Raw genomic sequence first — 19,094 nt, 5'->3', positions numbered from 1 at the left:
AAAAAGGGTTATTTTAAGTTTATCTTTGGGGGATATATACCCCTTTCCAATTCCCTCTTTTTGCTTTAATAAGTACGTTTTAATAGTTTGATGAGCAAAGCAATCTTTTTTTCCGCCAAGAAGGTATCTCGACCACCTTCAATTTAACCTTTTAAAGCCTTTCATTTATCATGTATACTGTACTTTTAAATGTACTTTTTCACTACCTACAGCTTTACTCTTTAAAACGAGGCTTAGATTCTGTTTAAATCGCTTAATATTAGTTTACATGGCTGCCCTTCAACCAAAGGCTCTTTTTTACTCCATTGAGAAGCTTTGTCTCAATCTGCCATGTACAAATATCTTTTTCTTCTTTCTTCCTTTCTTAAGCTTTTAAAGTAAGTCTAGTTTCCTCAAAATCTTTTTAAATGGCATTTGACAGCTTTTTACTTTACCACACAAAAATTATCTCATCTAGAAACATTTCTTTTTCCTTTAACCTTTTATATTAAAATATATTTCCACATCTTAAATATTTTTATATCTCTTTTCTAGCTATTAACCCTTTTTATAAATTCACATTCTGAAACAACCCTTATAAAATTACTCCACTTTAATAAGATGAAATACTTTCATGTTTTTTAAGGTACTATTATGCTGTAATTGAAACCCAACTGAAACTTCTTATACTATTTGTATATAAATTACACATGATAGAATCTTAACACTCAGTAACCTTGTTTCAGCAAAGACACAGACCAAAGCAATATTAAACCTTTTTCCATTTACCAATTTATGCAAACACACATAATGTTTAAATATATTACCTTATGGAACTTAATAAGTAAAGAGTACTTGATTTCATATTTAGTGGTTGATATTTTAACACTTTAGCTTGGTAATTAATCAGATGTCTGTAAAAACCAAGATCTTAGACAAGCGTAATAAACAGAAGTAGCCATCTCTTTCTTGTTGAAGAAAAATCCTTCTACAGGATACCATGATGGTCCCATTGATATACTTAATAACTCGTCTTTAAAAAGCCATGGGCCACATTTTTGTATTATATCAACATATGTCCTAGCTGCTCTTGGTCTCACTGGGGTGCCTCCTTCCTCTAACAATTTCTCTTCCTTGGAGGTGAACAACTTCAAACCTTGAGTCAACCATTTTCCCCAGTTTGCCTGAGAAAGTTCTAGGAACAGGCAACTTGAAATAAAAACAAAATAAATCACAACAAGAACACATTGTTTTTTGAAATGGTTACCCATTTTTTTTGCTCTCCCTCAGGGGCGAGCAATTTACTCACCTCCAAATTTCAGATGTTCCCCGTACGGGCCACCAAATGCCGAAGCCAAGTGCCAATGACTCGGCTTGGCACAGAATCACGAGCCACCACACAGCTCTGTAGGTTCAAACAGCAATTCTTTATTCCGGATCTCACACCAGCCTCCACACACGTTCAGGGGCAGTCTCGTTCTGCCGCACACTTCACCTACTCCACGAGGCTTTTTCCAAAATCCCATTTGAATCTCACGAGAACTCAACGGGAACAAGCAACAGGAACACCCTAATCCCAGCAGCAATAATCTTCAACCTCAACTTCCCTAAAACCCATATTCTTAAACCGGGAAACGCCTTAAACCGGGAACACCCTAAGCCCAAGGACCGGGATACTTCCTCAAACCTGCAGGATACTTCCTCAAACCTGGATCCACCCTCGATCACCTTGAGCAGGGTCATCTTTCTCAAACACACAAGCAAGGTCGCAGCAAATTTCCAAGGCAAGTCCATTTAACATGGGGTACACTGGCAAGGATTACGATGCGTCAATACCTACTTGGTAATGGCCCTCAGCACTTCAGTTTTCTTCCTTCCTTTTGTACTTCCACTCTACCAACTGAGCTATATCCCCAGCTCCCCCTGCCCTTTTAAAAAAAATATTTTTTAGTTTTTTTAAAATTTTTTTTTAGAAGTTGATGGATAATTATTTTATTCATTTATTTATGTGTGGTGCTGGGACTTGAACCCAGTGCCTCACACATGCTAGGCAAGCGCTCCACCACTGAGCCATAACCCCAGGCCCTTTTTTGGTTGTTGATGGACCTTTACTTAATTTATTTATATGCAGTGCTGAGAATAAAACCCAGTGCCTAACACCCTACCCATTAGGGAAGTGCCCTATCACTGAGCCACAACCCCAGCCCCACTTTTTTTTTTTTTTTTGAGACAGGGTCTCACTGTATTGCCCACGTTGGTCTCCAACTTCTGGGCTCAAGCAATCAGTGCTCCTTTCTCAGTCTCCAAAGAAGGGCAGGAGAAACTATGGGTGGGCACCACTATACTTGGCTCCCTGTGTCTCTTTGAAATCATGTCCTGTCGTTTTGTTTGTTTTTTAGCATTTTTCTTACTTTCTGGTCTACTAGACACTTCAGGCTCGATTTGTGCATTTCGTGCTTACCCTAGAATCAGCCATTTTTCTAAGGAACCCTAGTCTTATCATTAGCTGATGTTTTCTTATATTATAAACATCCACAAAAATACAATTTTTTTAAAAGATGAGAGAGCTGGGTGTGGTGGCACACACCTGCAGTCCCAGTGGTTTGGGAGGGAGGCAGGAGGATCTTAAATTCAAAGCTAGTCTCAGCAACTTAGCGAGGCCCTAAGCAACTTAGGGAGAATTGTCTCCAAAGAAATTTTAAAAAGGGCTGGGAGGGCTGGGGATGTGGCTCAAGTGGTAGCGCGCTCGCCTGGCATGCTCGAGGAGCTGGGTTCGATCCTCAGCACCACATACAAATAAAATAAAGATGCTGTGTCCACTGAAAACTAAAATATTAAAAAAAAAAAAAAAGGGCTGGGAATGTAGCTTAGTGATTTAGCACCTGGGGTTCAATCCCTAGTACTAAAATAAGAAGAAGAAAAAAAAAAGAGAGAGAGAGAGAGAAAGAGAAGAGAGAGATAAAATCAAAATAAAAACTAATGGAGCAGGGCATTGTGGTACACACCTGTTAATTCCAGCAATTCAAGAGCCTGAAGCAGGAGGAACAAAAGGCCAGCTTCTGTAACTTAGTGAAGGCCTCAGCAACCTAGTGAAACCCTGTCTCAAAATAAAAATAAAAAGCTGGAGGGGCTGGGGATGTGGCTCAAGCGGTAGTGCGCTCCCCTGGCATGCGTGCGGCCCGGGTTCGATCCTCAGCACCACATACCAACAAAGATGTTGTGTCCGCCAAAAACTAAAAAAAAAATAAATATTAAAAAATTCTCTCTCTTTCTCTCTCTCTCTCTTACTCTCTATAAAAAAATAAAATAAAATAAAATAAATAAAATAAAAAGCTGGAGATGTGGCTCAGTGGTAAAGCACTAAAGCACCTGTGGGTTCAATCTCCAGTACAAAGAAAGCAAAAAAACAAACAACAACAACAAAAAACTCTACTTTTTTTTTCACAGCCATTTAATTAAAAAAAAAAAAAAACAGAAAAGAAATTTGTGTTAAAGAAAGACACCAGGGCATGCAGAGGAGGGCTTCTTAAGGCTGGGGTGGGGACAGGGCACACAGAGACCTCCGAGATGAAAAGCTGAGGACATCAGCAGAAAAGGACATCAGGGTAGGTGCGTGTGTACCCCTGCCATTTGCTCCCAGGAGGCACCTTCTATGAAGTTCCTCTAGTGCTGAGCCAGTCAGAATGTCCCCTACTTTCCTCCATCCCCTCCTACTTCAGTATCTTGGCTGATGTGTGAGGAAGTACAGCCTGAAACTTTACAGCAGCAAAGTGTATTTTGGGATGATGACATGTCCTGGTTTCCTAGAAATGCACCCACCTCTAATGGAAAGTAACTTAATTTATCCTAACTTCCACCCCAAAGGGCCAGCATCCAAACCAGAGTGAGACTTTCTTTTTTTTTTTTTTTTGGCAGTGCTAGGAATCAAATCTAGAACTTTGTGTATACTAGAAAAGCCCTCTAACACTGAGATACACCTCTATACCTTTTTTAAATTTTTATTTTGAGATAGGGTCTCACAAAGTTGCCCAGGCTGGCCTTGAACTTGTGATCTTCCTGCCACAGTCTCCCAAGTAACTGGATCACAGGCCTGCTATGATCTTTCTATGTTCTTTATTCTGAAAGATCTTTAACATGTATGTCACACAGACAAACACACACACTTAACATGAAGGGACGCAGGTCATACCTCCTATGCATTGTGCTGGGACTGAAACCCAGGATCTCATGCATGCTTGGCAAGCATGTAACAGTCACTTTACCTTTTGATATTGTAAGGGGGGGTCCGGCGGAACGTCGGAGGGAGAGACCACACAAGAGACTTACTCCATGCAATTGGCAAAAGGGGATTTATTGGGGATCCATTCCAGCGCGCTGGGGCTCCTTGCTTACTCAAGAAGGGAGAGCAGCCCAGAGCCCAGAGCAAAGGTCAAGCAGAGCTTAAGTACACTTTTTGGGGAGGGTGGGAGTCTTTGCATACATCAGAACAAATCATCATGAGGCGCGGGGAAATTGAACAACAACTCTGAGACGTGATTGGCACATTCATTGTTGGGCGAGGGTGATTGGTCATTCGTAAGCCGGTTACACATTCAAACTGATTGGTTCAGGCCCTGTGACAAACTGCACAGGGCCCTAGGCTAAATGGCCAGTAGGGTGTTGTCTTAACTATCTCAGGAATCTGGGTGTTACAGAGGAACTTAATAATACCTGATCTTTTACATTCAAGCTTTCCAGCTTAGAAACTTTACCCTTTCATTATAGCCCTCCTTGCTCTGGGGCTGCTGCTGCTGCTTCTTCTTGTGCTGGGAATTGAACTCAGGGGCACTCCACCATTAAGCCATATCCTCAGCCCTACTTTGTATTTTTTTATTTATCGACAGGGTCTCACTGAGCTGAGAAGTGCCTCACTGTTGCAGAGTGCTGGCTTTGAACTAGTGATTCTCCTGCCTCTACTTCGCGAGCCACTGGAATTACAGGCGTTCGCCACCTCGCCAGGCTTGAGGCTTATTTGTTTATTTTTTAAAAAATTTTGTTAGGGGTTGAGGTTGTGGCTCAGTGGTAGAGCGCTTGCCTAGCATGTGTGAGGCACTGGGTTTGATTCTCGGTACCACATAAAAATAAACAAATAAAATAAAGGCACTGTGTTCATCTGTAACTGAAAACAATTTTTAAAAAATTTTGTTAGATGTTGATGAATCTTTATTCATTTATTTATTGTGCTGAGATTCGATCCAGTGCCTTGCACATGCTAGGCAAGCGCTCTATCACTGAGCCCCAGCCCCAGCTCCTTGAGACTTATTTTTTAAAGTTCATGTTTTTCCCTTCCTCTTCTCCCTGTCTCCCACCTAACCTGGGGGCGGGGAAACAAGATCACCTGGAGTTATCCAGGCTCCACAGGAAGGAGATGTCTGCCTGAGGATCTAGGAAGTGACTTTCTCCCAAATTAACAAATGAATCCTAACATACCCTCAGGGCGCCCTGGGAACCCCCGTCGGGGCACACCTGGACTGTAGCCTTTGAATAGCTTTTTAAAAAGCCCTGCTTTCCCTAATGGGCAGAATCACAGGGACAGGAGTCTCCTGTTTCTCCTTTGCCAGCAAAACAATTTTAAAAAAATTCCTTTAACTTAGAACCGTGTCCTTATTATTAAGTTGGCATGAACTGGCATTGGGGACAAGGATCGAGCTTTCGGTTACAAGGGCTCCACCACTGAGCTATAACCTCAGCACCCTTACTTCTATTTTCTAAAACAAAACGGCACCCAAAACAGGTGAGCGAGGGAGATGCTGGATCCGGAGGCGGGACTGAGCGCCGAGGTCGTAAGGCTTTATGCATCTTGATCGTGTCCTCACAGCTCGGCTCTCTTTAATAAGACCCCTGAGCCCCAGGCCCCGCGGCGGCCGCGGGGCTTTCCAGCGGGCTGTCTTAGTTTGTCGGCGGGTGGAAGTCCAGTCCAGGACCGGCGTGCCCTCGCCCAGCGTCCTCACCGCCCGGGCCCGCCAGGTAGATTGCCGGGAGATATCTGGGCAAACCGGAAGTTGCCGTGGGGCAGCGGGACAGGAAACGTGGGGACACCAGCCAGGCCAGGCACGCACAGGGTGACCCTTCCCCCCCGCGAGTAGGACTGTTCTCGGGAGCGCGCAGGTGAGGGCCTCAAGACGGTGGCTCAGTGAGGCGGGACGGGGGGAGGGGGCGGGACCATCTTGTCTACAGCCAATCACTGTCGTCTTCCGTGGCGCTGGGGGGGGGGCGAGGTGGCGTCGTTGCCTGGGAGACAGCTCTCGGCATCAAGTTCCTGCTGGCTGAGGAGCGCGCGGGGCCGGAAGGAGCGCGCGGGGCCGGAAGGTGCGCGCGGGACTCCCGGGCTTCTGCGGCCTCCTGCTGCTCGGAATTTGCATTCCTGCTGCGGTGTCAGCTTCACTGGAGCGGGTCGCGGGGTCGCCTTCTTGCCTCCGGAGGTCTCCCTGGCCTGGGCATCCTTAGTTATTTTTCTTCTTTTAAAAATTTTAAACCCTATGAGCACTTCTGCTGATTACCTTTTCTTCTTTGTTAACGTTTAGAATTTTCTCTGCTATTTATTATTTTTACTTCCCTTCTCTCGTGTTCCTTTATTTCCCCTATTGGTTGTCTCTTTCCTTCACCAGGGCGCATATCCGCATCGTCTGTCTCTAGTTAGCTGCTTTAGTTAGTGTATTATTTTGTTCTGGTTTTAGACGATGTTGTTTCTAGTTTTCATTATTTTTTAAGACTTAAGTTAACTGTCAGGCTGATCTCTGCGAGTAGATGGGGATTTATTTACCAAAGGTGGTGTCCTCTCCTTACTCAAGTTCAGGGCAGCCACCAGGAGTTGACATTTGTTGAGGGTTTCCCAAACCTGAAGCTCCACTAGGCGCCTTTCTCCATGGTAGTTAATACTTGTGACAGGCTCTGAGGTAAGTAGGTAAGTACAGCCCTGAACTGGTGGCCTGTTTGCTGAATGCAGAGAGGCTGGACGTGTACCGAGTTTTTTTTTTTTTTTCCCTCCTTTTTTTTTCTTTGTGATACTGGGGCAATTCTAACATTGAACTATATGCCCAGCCCTTTTTATTTTTTCTTATAAGACAGCGTGTCTGGCTAAGTTGCCCAGGTTGGCTTTGAACTTGTGGTTCTTCTGCCTCAGTCTCCTAAGTAGCTGGGTTTGTGGGTGTGCAGATTTAAACGTTTTGTCGTAAATTTAAAACTCAGGAGATTTCACATAGAAATCAAATTCTTTCGAGGTGTGGTGGTACAAGCCTATAGTCCCAGTTAGTTGGGAGGCTGGTAAGTTCCAGGTTAACCTGGGCAATTTACCAAGACCCTATCTTTTTTTTTTTTTTTAAGAGAGAGAGAGAGAGTTTTAATATTTTTTAATTTTTTAATTATTTAATATTTTTTAGTTTTTGGCAGACACAACATCTTTGGTTGTATGTGGTGCTGAGGATTGAACCCCAGCCGCATGCATGCCAGGCGAGCGTGCTACTGCTTGAGCCACATCCCCAGCCCCACCAAGACCCTATCTTAATATAAAAAATTTAAAAAGGACTGGGAATGTATCTAACTGGTAGAATGCTTGTCCTAACATATGCAAGGCCCTGGTTTCAATCAAGGAGAATGAGGAGACAGAAGGAAGGAAGAAGAAGAAATTGAATTTTTTTTTTTCCTCTTGAAAAATATTTGAACTTTGGCAATACTGGCCCCCAACTACTCCCTCTAAACAAATATGGTTTTGGATATCCCTGAAGTCCCTTGTACTCTCTTCTTATGTCCAGCCATTGGTCATTTGTGGTTGTTGAAGGCATTACATTTTTTTTTTAAAGATTTTATTTTATCTTTTTTTTTTTTTTTTTTTTAGATAGAGTGAGAGAGAGAGAGAGAGAGAGAGAATTTTTCATTATTTGCTTTTTAGTTTTCAGCGGACACAACATCTTTGTTTGTATGTGGTGCTGAGGATCGAACCCGGGCCGCTCGCATGCCAGGCGAACGCACTACCGCTTGAGCCACATCCCCAGCCCGGCATTACATTTTTGATGTGTGCTTTACGCCTTTCTGAACTCTTTCAGAGGCTGCAATTTCCACACAGAAACTGTGGTAACCCGCTCCCCCAGACCTGCTCCGATCCTAAAACCAGCTGTGGAATGCATTTCTCTCCTTTCCAAGAAAGGGTTAAATGGTTAATATCAAGTATATAGTAGGTGCTCAAGGAATTTTCTGTGAACAACCAAATGAATGCTCAAACTTCATTTAGTTTGTCTAGGAGATCTTATGGCAGGATTCAAGCCTCTAGACACCCTTTACCCCTGCAGTATTCCTAAACCAGTACCTTTTGCTGGTAAAGAAATTTTGCCCTGGGGCTTGGGCTTGTGGCTCAGCAGTAGAGCAATAGCCTTGCATGAGGCACTGGGTTCCATCCTCAGCACCATATAAAAATAAATAAACAAAATAAAGGCATTTTGTCCATCTACAACTAAAAATACATTAAAAGAGAGGGGGGAGAAAATTTTATTTTATTTTTTCCCTGAAATTGGGACACATGCACTAATTTTGAACTTTGTGCTCTCTTGGGATTGCATGGGGTGACATGGTCCTCTCCAGCGGTAGTCCTTGTATACTGGAGACTCAGTTCTGCTCCTCATGGACACACTGAATGCAGTTGTGTCATCTTTTCAGGACCCTCTTTGACTTTGTTTCAGTTCATAGCTACCTAGATTGAAAACAGTATTGACTTTGATTACAACTTTGTATGTCCCTCTTCACCCTGGGTTTAGAATGACTGGAAACACTAACTAGAGGCAAATCCCAGGGGTAAATTTTCTTCAGGTTGACAGTAGAATCAAGCCAAATCCAAGGTCTCCTAAAATATTTGTCTCCAAGAGTGGAGTTGCAAATAGATGCTACAAGGGATCAAGTGTCGACCATGACCACCTGGGAGTCAGGTTGTGGGTAAAAAGAATGTAGGTCCAGTATTGCCAAATGTTCTGATTTTTTAAAAAAAAAAATCAATTATATGAGAACTCTGCTGATTTTTAAGTGTTAGAAATTAAGTTTTAAAAAAATTAAATCCTGTGAACCCACAGAGTACATCTGTGAACTAGTACAGGGCTGTAACACTGATCTTGCTGCGCGAAGCAGGGGATCTCAGAGATGAGTCAAAGGAGGCAAGCACAGGATCATCTCTGGGAGGAACATTCCTGTAGGCAGACTCCAGGACCGGGACCCCACCTCTTTGCTGACACTCCCATGCTCTGCCTAGAAGACATGGTTCCTTACCCCAGAAAGTAAAGTACAATCATTCTCCTTCCCATTTGGGGCTTTAGTACCCAGGGTCAGAAGGCAAAGGGAACCTAAGGGGGTGGCATCTGGAACTCCTGGACAGTTGGGTCAGGCCTCTTTACCACTGTTTCCGAGCTGGAGTAGGTTTGGAAAAACCAAATTTATCCCACATATTGCCTGGTGTAGGCATCAGGATGGGCTACAGGTGGTCCCAGCCTATTTCCTTAGTTCACTCCTAGGGAGAGAACTCTGTGCCAGTCTTGGAGGGACCCAGAGGACCCCCTGATCAGAGGAGGCTTAATTGAATCCAGGGGCCTCAAAGAAGTGCTGTGTACTGAAAAAGAACGTCTTCCCTCTACTCAGCAAAGCGCCACTTTTTCAAGGATGACTGCAATGCTCTCTTTGAAACATTATCAGAATCTTTCTAAAAACGCATCGCCCTATTTTTTCGTTTCGGTGCCCCTGCTTGGCGGGCATCACAAATACGTGCTTGGTAAAAGAATCGTCTTTAGCAGGCATTGCTGATCTGGGAATTGCCTTCCTGCCAAGAGCAGGTGCAGCCAAGGCCTGGGATCCCAGACACGGAACCCTCGAAGCTGGGAACCCTGTAGGGCTGCCGCTGCGTGGGGAACGGGATCTGGAAGGGACTTCCTGTTGTCCCTAATCCTGGTCTCCGCCTGATTCCCCCGCCCGCCTAGCGCTGGCTGCAGAACCTCCCTTCCCTGGGGAGGGGCCCGGCTGCCCCTGGTGCCCCCTCTGCCATCTTGCACCTCGGTGAGAAGGGAATGCTGGGGAGGGCGCCTGGATGCCGGGATTGGTACAGGTGGCCAAGATTGCAGGAGGGGACAGGGTCAAAGGTGGAAGGCTTCCGGCTGGCAGGAGAGAAGGGGGCCTGGATCCGGGATTGGGAAGGAGAAGGACATAGTCCGCCAGAACTATGAGCAGGATGGGCATCCCAAGGCCGGAGGTTGCATCGCAGGGGAACTGCTAAGTGGGCAGGTTGATTTCTGGTTTCTAGGCGGGCTTTAAAGCACACGCGGGGCACAGGGTGCATGCCCTGGGGTCAGCGGGGTCTGAATTCTTCTATGAGAAGTGGGACCTCACCAGCACTTGTTTTGTAGGATCTCTGCAGAATTTTCTGCTCTTGATGACAGGAACTACCATTTCAATTTTTCCCCACTTTCCCTGAGCTGTTTGCTCTGAAATGTGGGGCTCAGCAACAAAGCATACGGTAAATAATATCTTTGTACTTTTTTTTTTTTTTTTTTTTTTTAAGCAGGAAACTAAAAACATGATAGAAAAGTAGGACTGCTGAATAGGATCTAGCAGACTTTATTTCCAGGTAGGACCAGGAAACTCTGGTCCAGCATGGAGATTTTTCAGGGCACTTGAAGATGCCTGATTTCTTTCTGCTCTTTCAGGCTCAAGGCCAAAAGCAGGAGGGGGCTTGGCCAGCAAGCAGGAGAAATAACTTGCTGTTCTTCCTAGCTCTCAAATAGAAAATGTCTGCAGATGGTGGAAGCATCCAGGCTGCTGAGAACAAGGAGAGAGCCCAGGAGGTAAGAAGTTCTGGGGGCAGAGGCATGCCATGAAAGAAGCTGGGAGAAGATAATTTTTCTAAGCAGGGTATCTGGGCAAAGGAAGAGTTAGACTCACTGGGGGTGCAGGCCTGGTGGATGGGGGAAGTGGGTTGGAGATATTGGAGAGAAGGTGGCATGATGGGAAATACCCTCTATTTGGCATTTATGGTATAACTGTTTTGCCTTGTTCAGTGAATAAAGGTAGTCAACAGGCACATGGAATAGCAGGGGTGTTCTGTGGGGTCCTCCAGTGAGGTTTTTTCTGAATTGTGCCTACTTGTTCTATGCCCCACTTCCTTCTCCCCAAGACATTTCTCTTCACCTCTCTGGGTCTGAGCTCCCAGTCCTGCCTGCACCACCTGCTGCCTGTGTGTGTGTATGTAATTACCACCTGGGGAGGACTGGGGTCTCTGGCCTTGGGGTTAGAGGACTCTGAGTCACTTGCAGGCAAGGCATGTGACTCAGGCCAGTCCTCTGACCTGTGGGAATCAGCTCTGTCCTTTGTAAAATGCAGATTCTGTACCTGTCATTCCCTCCTATCTTAGAGGAACTAATGGGATGAGATTCATCTAAGCAGTGTCAGCTCATAACTGATCATAATTTTTGATAATGAAATGATAACTCCCACAGCTAGAGCTAAAGTCAGAGAAGCCTGTGTCCTCTGGCCTAGTGTTGTAGTGGTTTAATAAAAATTCACATCCAGTATTAGTGCTTCTGTGTTGTTGTTTTTCTTGGGGGAGGTTACAAGGATTGAACTCAAGGGCACTAGATCACTGAGCCACATCCCAGCCCTATTTTGTATTTTATTTAGAGACAGGGCCTCACTGAGTTGCTTAGCCGCTCACTTTTGCTGAGGTTGGCTTTGAATTCACAATCCACCTGCCTCAGCCTCCAAAGCTGCAGGGATTACAGGTGTGTGCTACTGCGCCACACTAGTGCTACCATTTTTATGCTGTGGAAGTTCAAAGAATTATTACCATTGTTTCATAACAGCTTTTTATGTGTGCCTTGATCCTGACAAGCCTTGCTGATCGACATTCTCCGTTGATGTTGAATTCTGTCAACTTTACACAAAGTAATAATAATAATAATTACCCATACTCTGTGTTTATCCAGAAATTTCTAGAGTGGGTGGCTTTCTCTCACATGTGTATGCCCCTCATGACTGTTCTAGGCAGGCAGCAGAGCAGCTGAGTCTCAGAGGCCAGTCAGGGCATTGTTAGGTCTGCCCTGGACACTCTTGACAGCTGGTCTTTCCCTTCAGGACCGACTGGAACACACACACACCACCGGGGAGGGTGAGGCAGGGATGGGTGTGACTCCCAATAGAAGGCCAGCCTTGCCTTGAGTGACATGAGAACCACCAAGGTTCTCTCAGTGAGAGGATATGTATGCCTTGCCCAGAGTTTTTGAGAGGCCTGATTGTGTCTTCTATTCTTTTTATTTTTTTTTTAATATTTATTTATTTATTTTTAGTTGGGCACAATATCTTTATTTTACATTTATGTGGTGCTGAGGATGGAACCCAGTGCCTCATGCATGCTAGGTGAGCACTCAACCACTGAGCCACAATCCCAGTCCCTGTCTTCTATTCTTATAATGACCTCACTCATCCAATTTAGGGCCCACCCTAGGGGCACTTAACCACTGAGCCACATTTTTATTTAGAGACAGCGTCTCACTAATTGCTTAGGGCTATGCTAAATTGCTAAGGTTGGCTTTGAATTTATAATCCTCCTGCCTCAGTCTCTTGAGCCGCTGGGATTATAGGAATGCACCACTATGCCTGGCTCATCTTGAGATGCTTAGCTTGATTATCTCATTTTCCATTTTCCAGTCTCATTTAATCCCCAGTACTACAACAGCAACAACCACCAAAAACCCTTTTTCCAAATAAGGTCACACTCTGTGCTTCAGGGTAGATGTGAATTTTGAAGAGACACTATTTAACCCAATCTACTTGATTTTATCATATATTAAAAAACAGCCAGGGCTAAAGATATAGCTCAGTTGGTAGAGTGCTTGCCTCAAATGCACAAGTCCCTGAGTTTGATCAATCCCCAGCACCAAAAACAAACAAACAAACAACAACAGCCAGGCACAGTGGCACATGCCTGTAATCCCAGCAGCTCGGGAAGGTAAGGCAGGAGAATTGCGGGTTCAAAGCCAGTCCCAGCCCAGCAAAAGCGAGGCACTAAGCAACTCAGTGAGACCCTGTCTCTAAATAAAATACAAAATAGTGGGGCTGGGGCTGTGGCTTAGTGGTAGAGCGCTTGCCTCTCATGTGTGAGGCCCTGGGTTTGATCCTCAGCACCACATAAAAATAAACAAAATAAAGGTATTGTGTAAAAAATAAATAAACAAACACATAAATAAATAAAATACAAAATATGGACGGGGATGTGGCTCAGTGGTTGAGTGCCTCTGAGTACTATGTGTACTATGGCAATGGCTTGACAAGTCTTTCATCTCTTGCCACTCCATCCTTGCTGGGAGGTGAACTGGAGGGAAAAAGCGAGGTCAGCCCTTCAAGCTGTCTCTTGCATGTGGGTGTGAGTTCTGCCAGCCGGGTTCTGATGCGGGTTGTCATTCCCAGGTTCTAGGTCATGTGCATTCCTGTCAAGAAATGCTCTCTGGGCTGGAGAAGAAGATACCACACATTAAGACAGAGCTGGAAGAGGTGCACTCTGAGGGGACCTCACAGGAGGACAGGGCTCCAGGTGCACGGGATTGGGTGCCTCTAAGTCCTGGCCCTAAGGAGAAAGCTCTCTTCTTGCCTGGGGGAGGTAGGAGAGGGATGTGGACAAAGGTGCCTGGTTAGGCAACTGTGGGGAAGGTGGAGGCCCAGCCTGGGTAGGGCTGAGGGTCCTTAACCTGGAAAGAGACGCAGATGTCTACCTGTGCATATGCCCGCCTGTCTTCTTGGTTTGGGGTGGGGTGGAGTTTGAAGTGGCTGGGTGAGCAGCAGCGTCCAGCAGTTTGAGTCAGTCACCACTCTCCTCCCATAGCCCTTCCTTCTCCGATCCCCATGCTTTCCCATGAGGGAAGGACCCGAGATCGGCAGATGGCCGCAGCGCTTCTCACTGCCTGGTCCCAGGTGAGTGTCTATGCCAGTCTCTTTGCCTCCTCTTCTAGCTGCCCAAGTGGAGGCGGGGCCTTCCCAGATCCCGACTTGGTGCTTAGCCCTTCCAGATCTGCTGGCTCCACATGTAAAGTCATGGCCTCACTGACCTTCCCACTTGGACCTGGAACCTGCTGCTCAGGACTCTCACTGAAGTGCAGCTGGAATCTGAATACCATTTTCCAGGCTTAGGGTCCTCGGTCATTCTGGCCACAGCTGGAGGAGGAAGTGGAGAGATGGGTCTCTGATGTGTGAATCTTCCTTTGGGGTCTGAGCTGAGGAAGGAGATCCTGAGCTTTGGCTGTGGTCCCTAAGTAGTACTGCTTTGTTATTGAAACAACTCTCCCCCAAAAAGGTCTCTTATATTTGACCATCAGGTCAGGGTAGCTGGAGGCAGCAGTTGGGAGGCTGCAATCTCACCACATGTCTTGGTGTCACTGTTTGCCCCACTGTGTCTATAGCATACCTTGGACAACATGCTTCATGTTGTTTCAGATGCCAGTGACCTTTGAAGATGTGGCTCTGTACCTCTCCCGGGAGGAGTGGGGACGTCTGGACCACACCCAGCAGAACTTCTATAGGGACGTGCTACAGAAGAGAAATGGGCTGGCCTTGGGTGAGGGCTCACCTGTAGTAGGGTCATTACCTCCCTACTGGCCCCCCACGTCAGTTCTGCTCCCTTTCCCCACTTTGTTCATTTAGAGAGTAGTGTTCTGTAGAACTTTCCACAGGGATTGAAATATTCTGCATCTGCACTAGAATGGTGTCCCTAAACCCAGTGGCTGTTGAGCATTGGAAATGTGGCTAGAGCAAGTGAGTTTTTAATTTTTTTTTTTTTTTTTTAACTTTGCTCAGCTCAGATTGGAGCTTGAGTAGCCATGGCTGGTGGCTGCTATTTTGGACAGTACTGATCTGGGGATTCTGCTTTTCTTCCAGTCTTTCATTGCTCTAATTTATCCCAGTATTTCTGTCTTCCTTCTCCAAGCCCCAGCTTTGTAGGTGTTTGCAGAGAGCTTGACTCTAGGTCTGTGGGCTGCTCTATGGGTGGCATCAGCTAACCTCTCAGGCCCTATAGGCTCTAGGGAGCCCAGGAAGCATGTGCTTCTCAGAGGGGCTTGGCTCCCTTGGTTTCTCTGATGGCAGGTAGTTAAGTCCCAGGTTTTTACTCCTTAGTTGCAGACTAGTTTTTTTGACAGAATTTGATGAGGTCTTCATTGTGATTCATTCATTCAGTAAATAGCCATTGCATACCTGCTAGTCCAGGTGCAATCTGGGCCTTTGGCAATTCCACCCTTGACTTCAGTGGTAGCCTTAAGATCTCTGTGGGATCATACCAGTCATCCTCACTCCTATAATTATCTTAGGCTTGCATACTACCCGTTGTTAATATTCCTCAGGGAATATTAACAAGTCCAGGCAACAAGTCCAGGCAAATACCAACAAGTCCAGGCAAATCCTGGGAGATCAGAAAGAACTTAGCATCTATTTGTAGCCCCAAGGCAGGCCTCAGAGAGGCTGTAACCCACTTCATTGATCCAAAAAATCCCTTTTCTCCCACAAGTCATGACAGGCAAGGCCCCTCTGCTGTCTTACTGACTTAACTAGAATTCCCAGGGCCTCTCACCCCAGGGAATTGGCATATGGGCCCTTTGGTCTCATGACTTCTTGGTTGTCAGTGTACCTGGCCTCTTGTCCCAGGCCCTCCCACTTGGCCTTTCTGCAGCCTCCAACCCTCCCAGCCACATGCAAGTTCAGGAGTGAGATAGCCCTTCCAATGTCTTAGGCTACTGGGCCCACTGATTGGAGACTGTGACAAGGGAAGGGAATTGCTGTCCTCACCTGGCCTCAGAACCTGGGCTCCTCCCTTTCAAATTCTGAGACTTTATTCAGGGAAACAGGAGTCAGTTGGTTCAGCATTGGAAGGAGTACAGTTGGGTGCTACCCTGAAAGGGGATGGGAAGGGAATTTTTTTTAAGGTGCTGGGGATTAAACTAAGGGTCTCTTACATGTTAGGCAAGTAGCTTACCACTGAGCTGCACCTCAGCCCCCCCCCCCCCAACACACACACACCTTTTTTTTCCTTTGGTACTGGTAATTGAACCCCAGGTGTTCTGCCACCGAGTTATGTTCCCAGATGCCTTTTAAATTCTTTTTTTTTTTTTTTTTTTTTTGGTACTGGAGATTGAACTCAGGGGTACTTGACCACTAAGCCACATTCCCAGCCCTATTTTGTATTTAGAGACAGGGTCTCACTGAATTGCTTAATGCCTGTCGTTGCTGAGGCTGGCTTTGAACTCAGGATCCTCCTGCCTCAGCCTCCTGAGCCGCTGAGATTACAGGCATGTGCCACTGCCTCCGGCCCTTTTTAATTCATATATATATATATATATATATATATATATATATATATATATATATATCTTTATTTTATTTTTCTATGATGCTGAGGATCGAACCCAGGGCCTCAAACATGCTAGGCGAGCGCTCTACTGCTGAGCCACAATCTCAACCCCATTTTTCATTCTTTTGTGTTTTGAGACAATCTTGCTATCTTGCTGGAGCTAGCCTTAAATTTGCAATTCTGCTTCAGTTTCTGGGTCAATGAGATCATGGGTATAAGCCACCATCCCTGCCTGGCCTGAAGCAATTTTTGAGCGCTTGTTGTTTTGCCTCATGTTTCTGGAGCCTCACTTGCCCCTCTTTTTTTTTTTTTTTTTAATATTTTTATTTTTTAGTTTTCGGCGGACACAACATCTTTGTTGGTATGTGGTGCTGCGGATCGAACCCGGGCCACACGCACGCCAGGCGAGTGCGCTACCGCTTGAGCCACATCCCCAGACCTCACTTGCTCCTCTTGCCCCATCAGTTTTTAGAGCAATGATGTCTACAGTTGGCAGTTCCAGAAGTTCTTTGCTGAATGTGTCCTCTTTCTGGATAGGGTTTCCCTTCAGCAAGCCTCTCTGGGCCCCCCAAGTGCAGGGAAAGGGCGAGGCTGCCAGCTCCAGCCGGAAGACGGGAGCTGAGAAGGAAGAGAAGAGAGGCCCTGGTTCAGGTGAGGGACTTGGTCTGTGCCTTGGTCTGGGGAAGGACCGTTTGCCCAGTCATTCCGGGTACTCCTTGTTGATATGGACTTTCTGTCTTTTGTGGGTGCAGGGCCACTAGATGGCTCCTCCCTAAAGGGTGGTTCTTGGCTCCAGATTTCCCCTACTTCCTTTTCCCCTTTCCTATCTCCCAGAATCCATCCCCTGAATTTCCTGTGGGTTCCCCACCCTCTGGGGCCCTTCCAGGAGCTTGTCTCTCTGGAAACCCTCTCTCTTTCTCCAGGAACCTTGGAGGTGGGGAAGGAGGTGCCAGCTGCACCCATGGGAGCCCTAGGGGATGTGAAGCCCTTGCCAACCAAAACCCGGTGGGCCCCAGGGGGTGTCCTGCAGTGTGGGCAGCAGGGAGCCAGTGGTCAGAACGCTCTGTCGGCCAGAGATGCAGAACAGCTGGCTCCTCTGGAAGCAAGAGAGTCAAATCCAGCCCCTCCTGTGAAAGCACTGGAGGGCCATGACCCAGAAAAACCCAACAAGGACGAGAAGGGTGCCACAGACAGCGGTGAGGAGGGCCTGGCCCCTGATGGTGATCTAGGCAAGAAGACCTACAAGTGCGAGCAGTGTGGCAAGAGCTTCAGCTGGCATTCGCACCTGGTGACACACCGGCGCACGCACACGGGTGAGAAGCCCTATGCCTGTACAGACTGTGGCAAGCGCTTCGGCCGCAGCTCGCATCTCATCCAGCACCAGATCATCCACACCGGTGAGAAGCCCTACACCTGCCCCTCGTGCTGGAAGAGCTTCAGCCACCACTCGACACTGATCCAACACCAGCGCATCCACACTGGTGAGAAGCCCTACGTGTGTGACCGCTGTGCCAAGCGCTTCACGCGCCGCTCGGACCTGGTCACACATCAGGGCACCCACACTGGTGCCAAGCCGCACAAGTGCCCCATCTGCGGCAAGTGCTTCACACAGAGCTCAGCCCTGGTCACCCACCAGCGTACCCACACTGGCGTCAAGCCCTACCCTTGCCCAGAGTGTGGCAAGTGCTTTAGCCAGCGCTCCAACCTCATCGCACACAACCGCACGCATACTGGCGAGAAGCCCTACCACTGCCTCGACTGCGGCAAGAGCTTCAGCCACAGCTCTCACCTCACTGCCCACCAGCGCACCCACCGCGGTGTGCGGCCCTACTCCTGCCCACTCTGTGGCAAGAGCTTCAGCCGGCGCTCCAATCTCCACCGGCATGAGAAGATCCACACCACTGGGCCCAAGGCCCTGGCTATGCTGATGCTGGGAGCGGCAGCTGCTGGGGCTCTGGCTGCACCCCCACCTGCTCCCACCTAGGGTGGGGGCAGGCATCGCACCCAGGGCAGCTGGGACAGCCCCATTGAATTTGGGCCCTGTGTAGGAGCAACAGCCTTTGCTCCTGGCCTTGGTGGAGGTGGTGGCAGCCAAGGGTTGAGGGAAGGGAGCCTGGGAGGTACAGGCGCAGGGTGGGGCATGGCAACGTGGGAGGAGCTTGGGTGAGAAGGCACAGGCACTTAGGGCAAATTAAAGACCTTGGAATTCAAGCTGTGGACTACTGCTCTGTCTTGTGGGCACTGCTGAACCCCGGGGAGTGGGGGGGCTCCTGGGTCAATCATGTGTCCTCATTCATCCCTGACTCACCTGCTCTTGTTTTGCACACCCTTATCTTCTTCAGCCTTGACTACATTTGAGGTCCCTTTGGCCAGAGCCCATTTTAGAACGTTGGAATAAATCTATTTTTATAGATTTTATAGATTTATTTTTATAGATTTATAGAGGCTTCTGAATGCAGACAAGTTTCCAAGTCTGAAGCCAGCCACTCCTGTAAATGGACCCCTGGTGGGGATGTCTGCTGCTGCTATAATATCCCAAGAAAGTTCACTGCCCACTAATCTCTGGACTCTTCTTTGGTTCCTCTCTTTGGGAAGTGGGAGTTGGACATAGCCAGTCTGAAAAACTTCTGCTCAGTATTTCCTGCTGTCTCCATCTACTTTCAGGCACTGTGGCTGTTTTGTGATTGGCCCTTTTCTTCCGTTTCCATTGGGGCCACTTACC

At 47.0% G+C, this 19,094-nt stretch overlaps 1 protein-coding gene across 9 annotated transcripts; it reads left to right on the top strand.

Annotated features, from left to right (window-relative positions):
* The first annotated feature begins 6,474 nt into the window (after positions 1-6,474).
* Znf205 (zinc finger protein 205) lies at positions 6,475-18,583 on the top strand. Of its 9 annotated transcripts, none has more exons than XM_026385591.2 (8): positions 9,927-10,044; positions 10,392-10,501; positions 10,759-10,829; positions 13,447-13,636; positions 13,859-13,947; positions 14,467-14,587; positions 16,910-17,023; positions 17,296-18,583. In XM_026385591.2, exons 3-8 carry the CDS (start codon positions 10,773-10,775, stop codon positions 18,354-18,356), a joined length of 1,632 nt encoding a protein of 543 aa, XP_026241376.1. In that variant the 5' UTR covers positions 9,927-10,044; positions 10,392-10,501; positions 10,759-10,772; the 3' UTR covers positions 18,357-18,583. The 9 variants fall into 9 exon arrangements, with proteins under 9 accessions (XP_077659183.1, XP_026241376.1, XP_026241372.1 ...); XM_026385587.2 differs by having other exon boundaries at positions 10,692-10,829; XM_026385589.2 differs by lacking the exon at positions 9,927-10,044 and adding an exon at positions 10,123-10,237 and having other exon boundaries at positions 10,692-10,829.
* Positions 18,584-19,094: the final 511 nt, after the last annotated feature.

The sequence above is a fragment of the Urocitellus parryii genome, chromosome 9, assembly GCF_045843805.1.
Source record: "Urocitellus parryii isolate mUroPar1 chromosome 9, mUroPar1.hap1, whole genome shotgun sequence".
NCBI classification, from domain to species: domain Eukaryota; kingdom Metazoa; phylum Chordata; class Mammalia; order Rodentia; family Sciuridae; genus Urocitellus; species Urocitellus parryii.
Note: the sequence above shows the minus strand (reverse complement) of the source record. Positions and strands in the feature narration are given on the sequence as shown.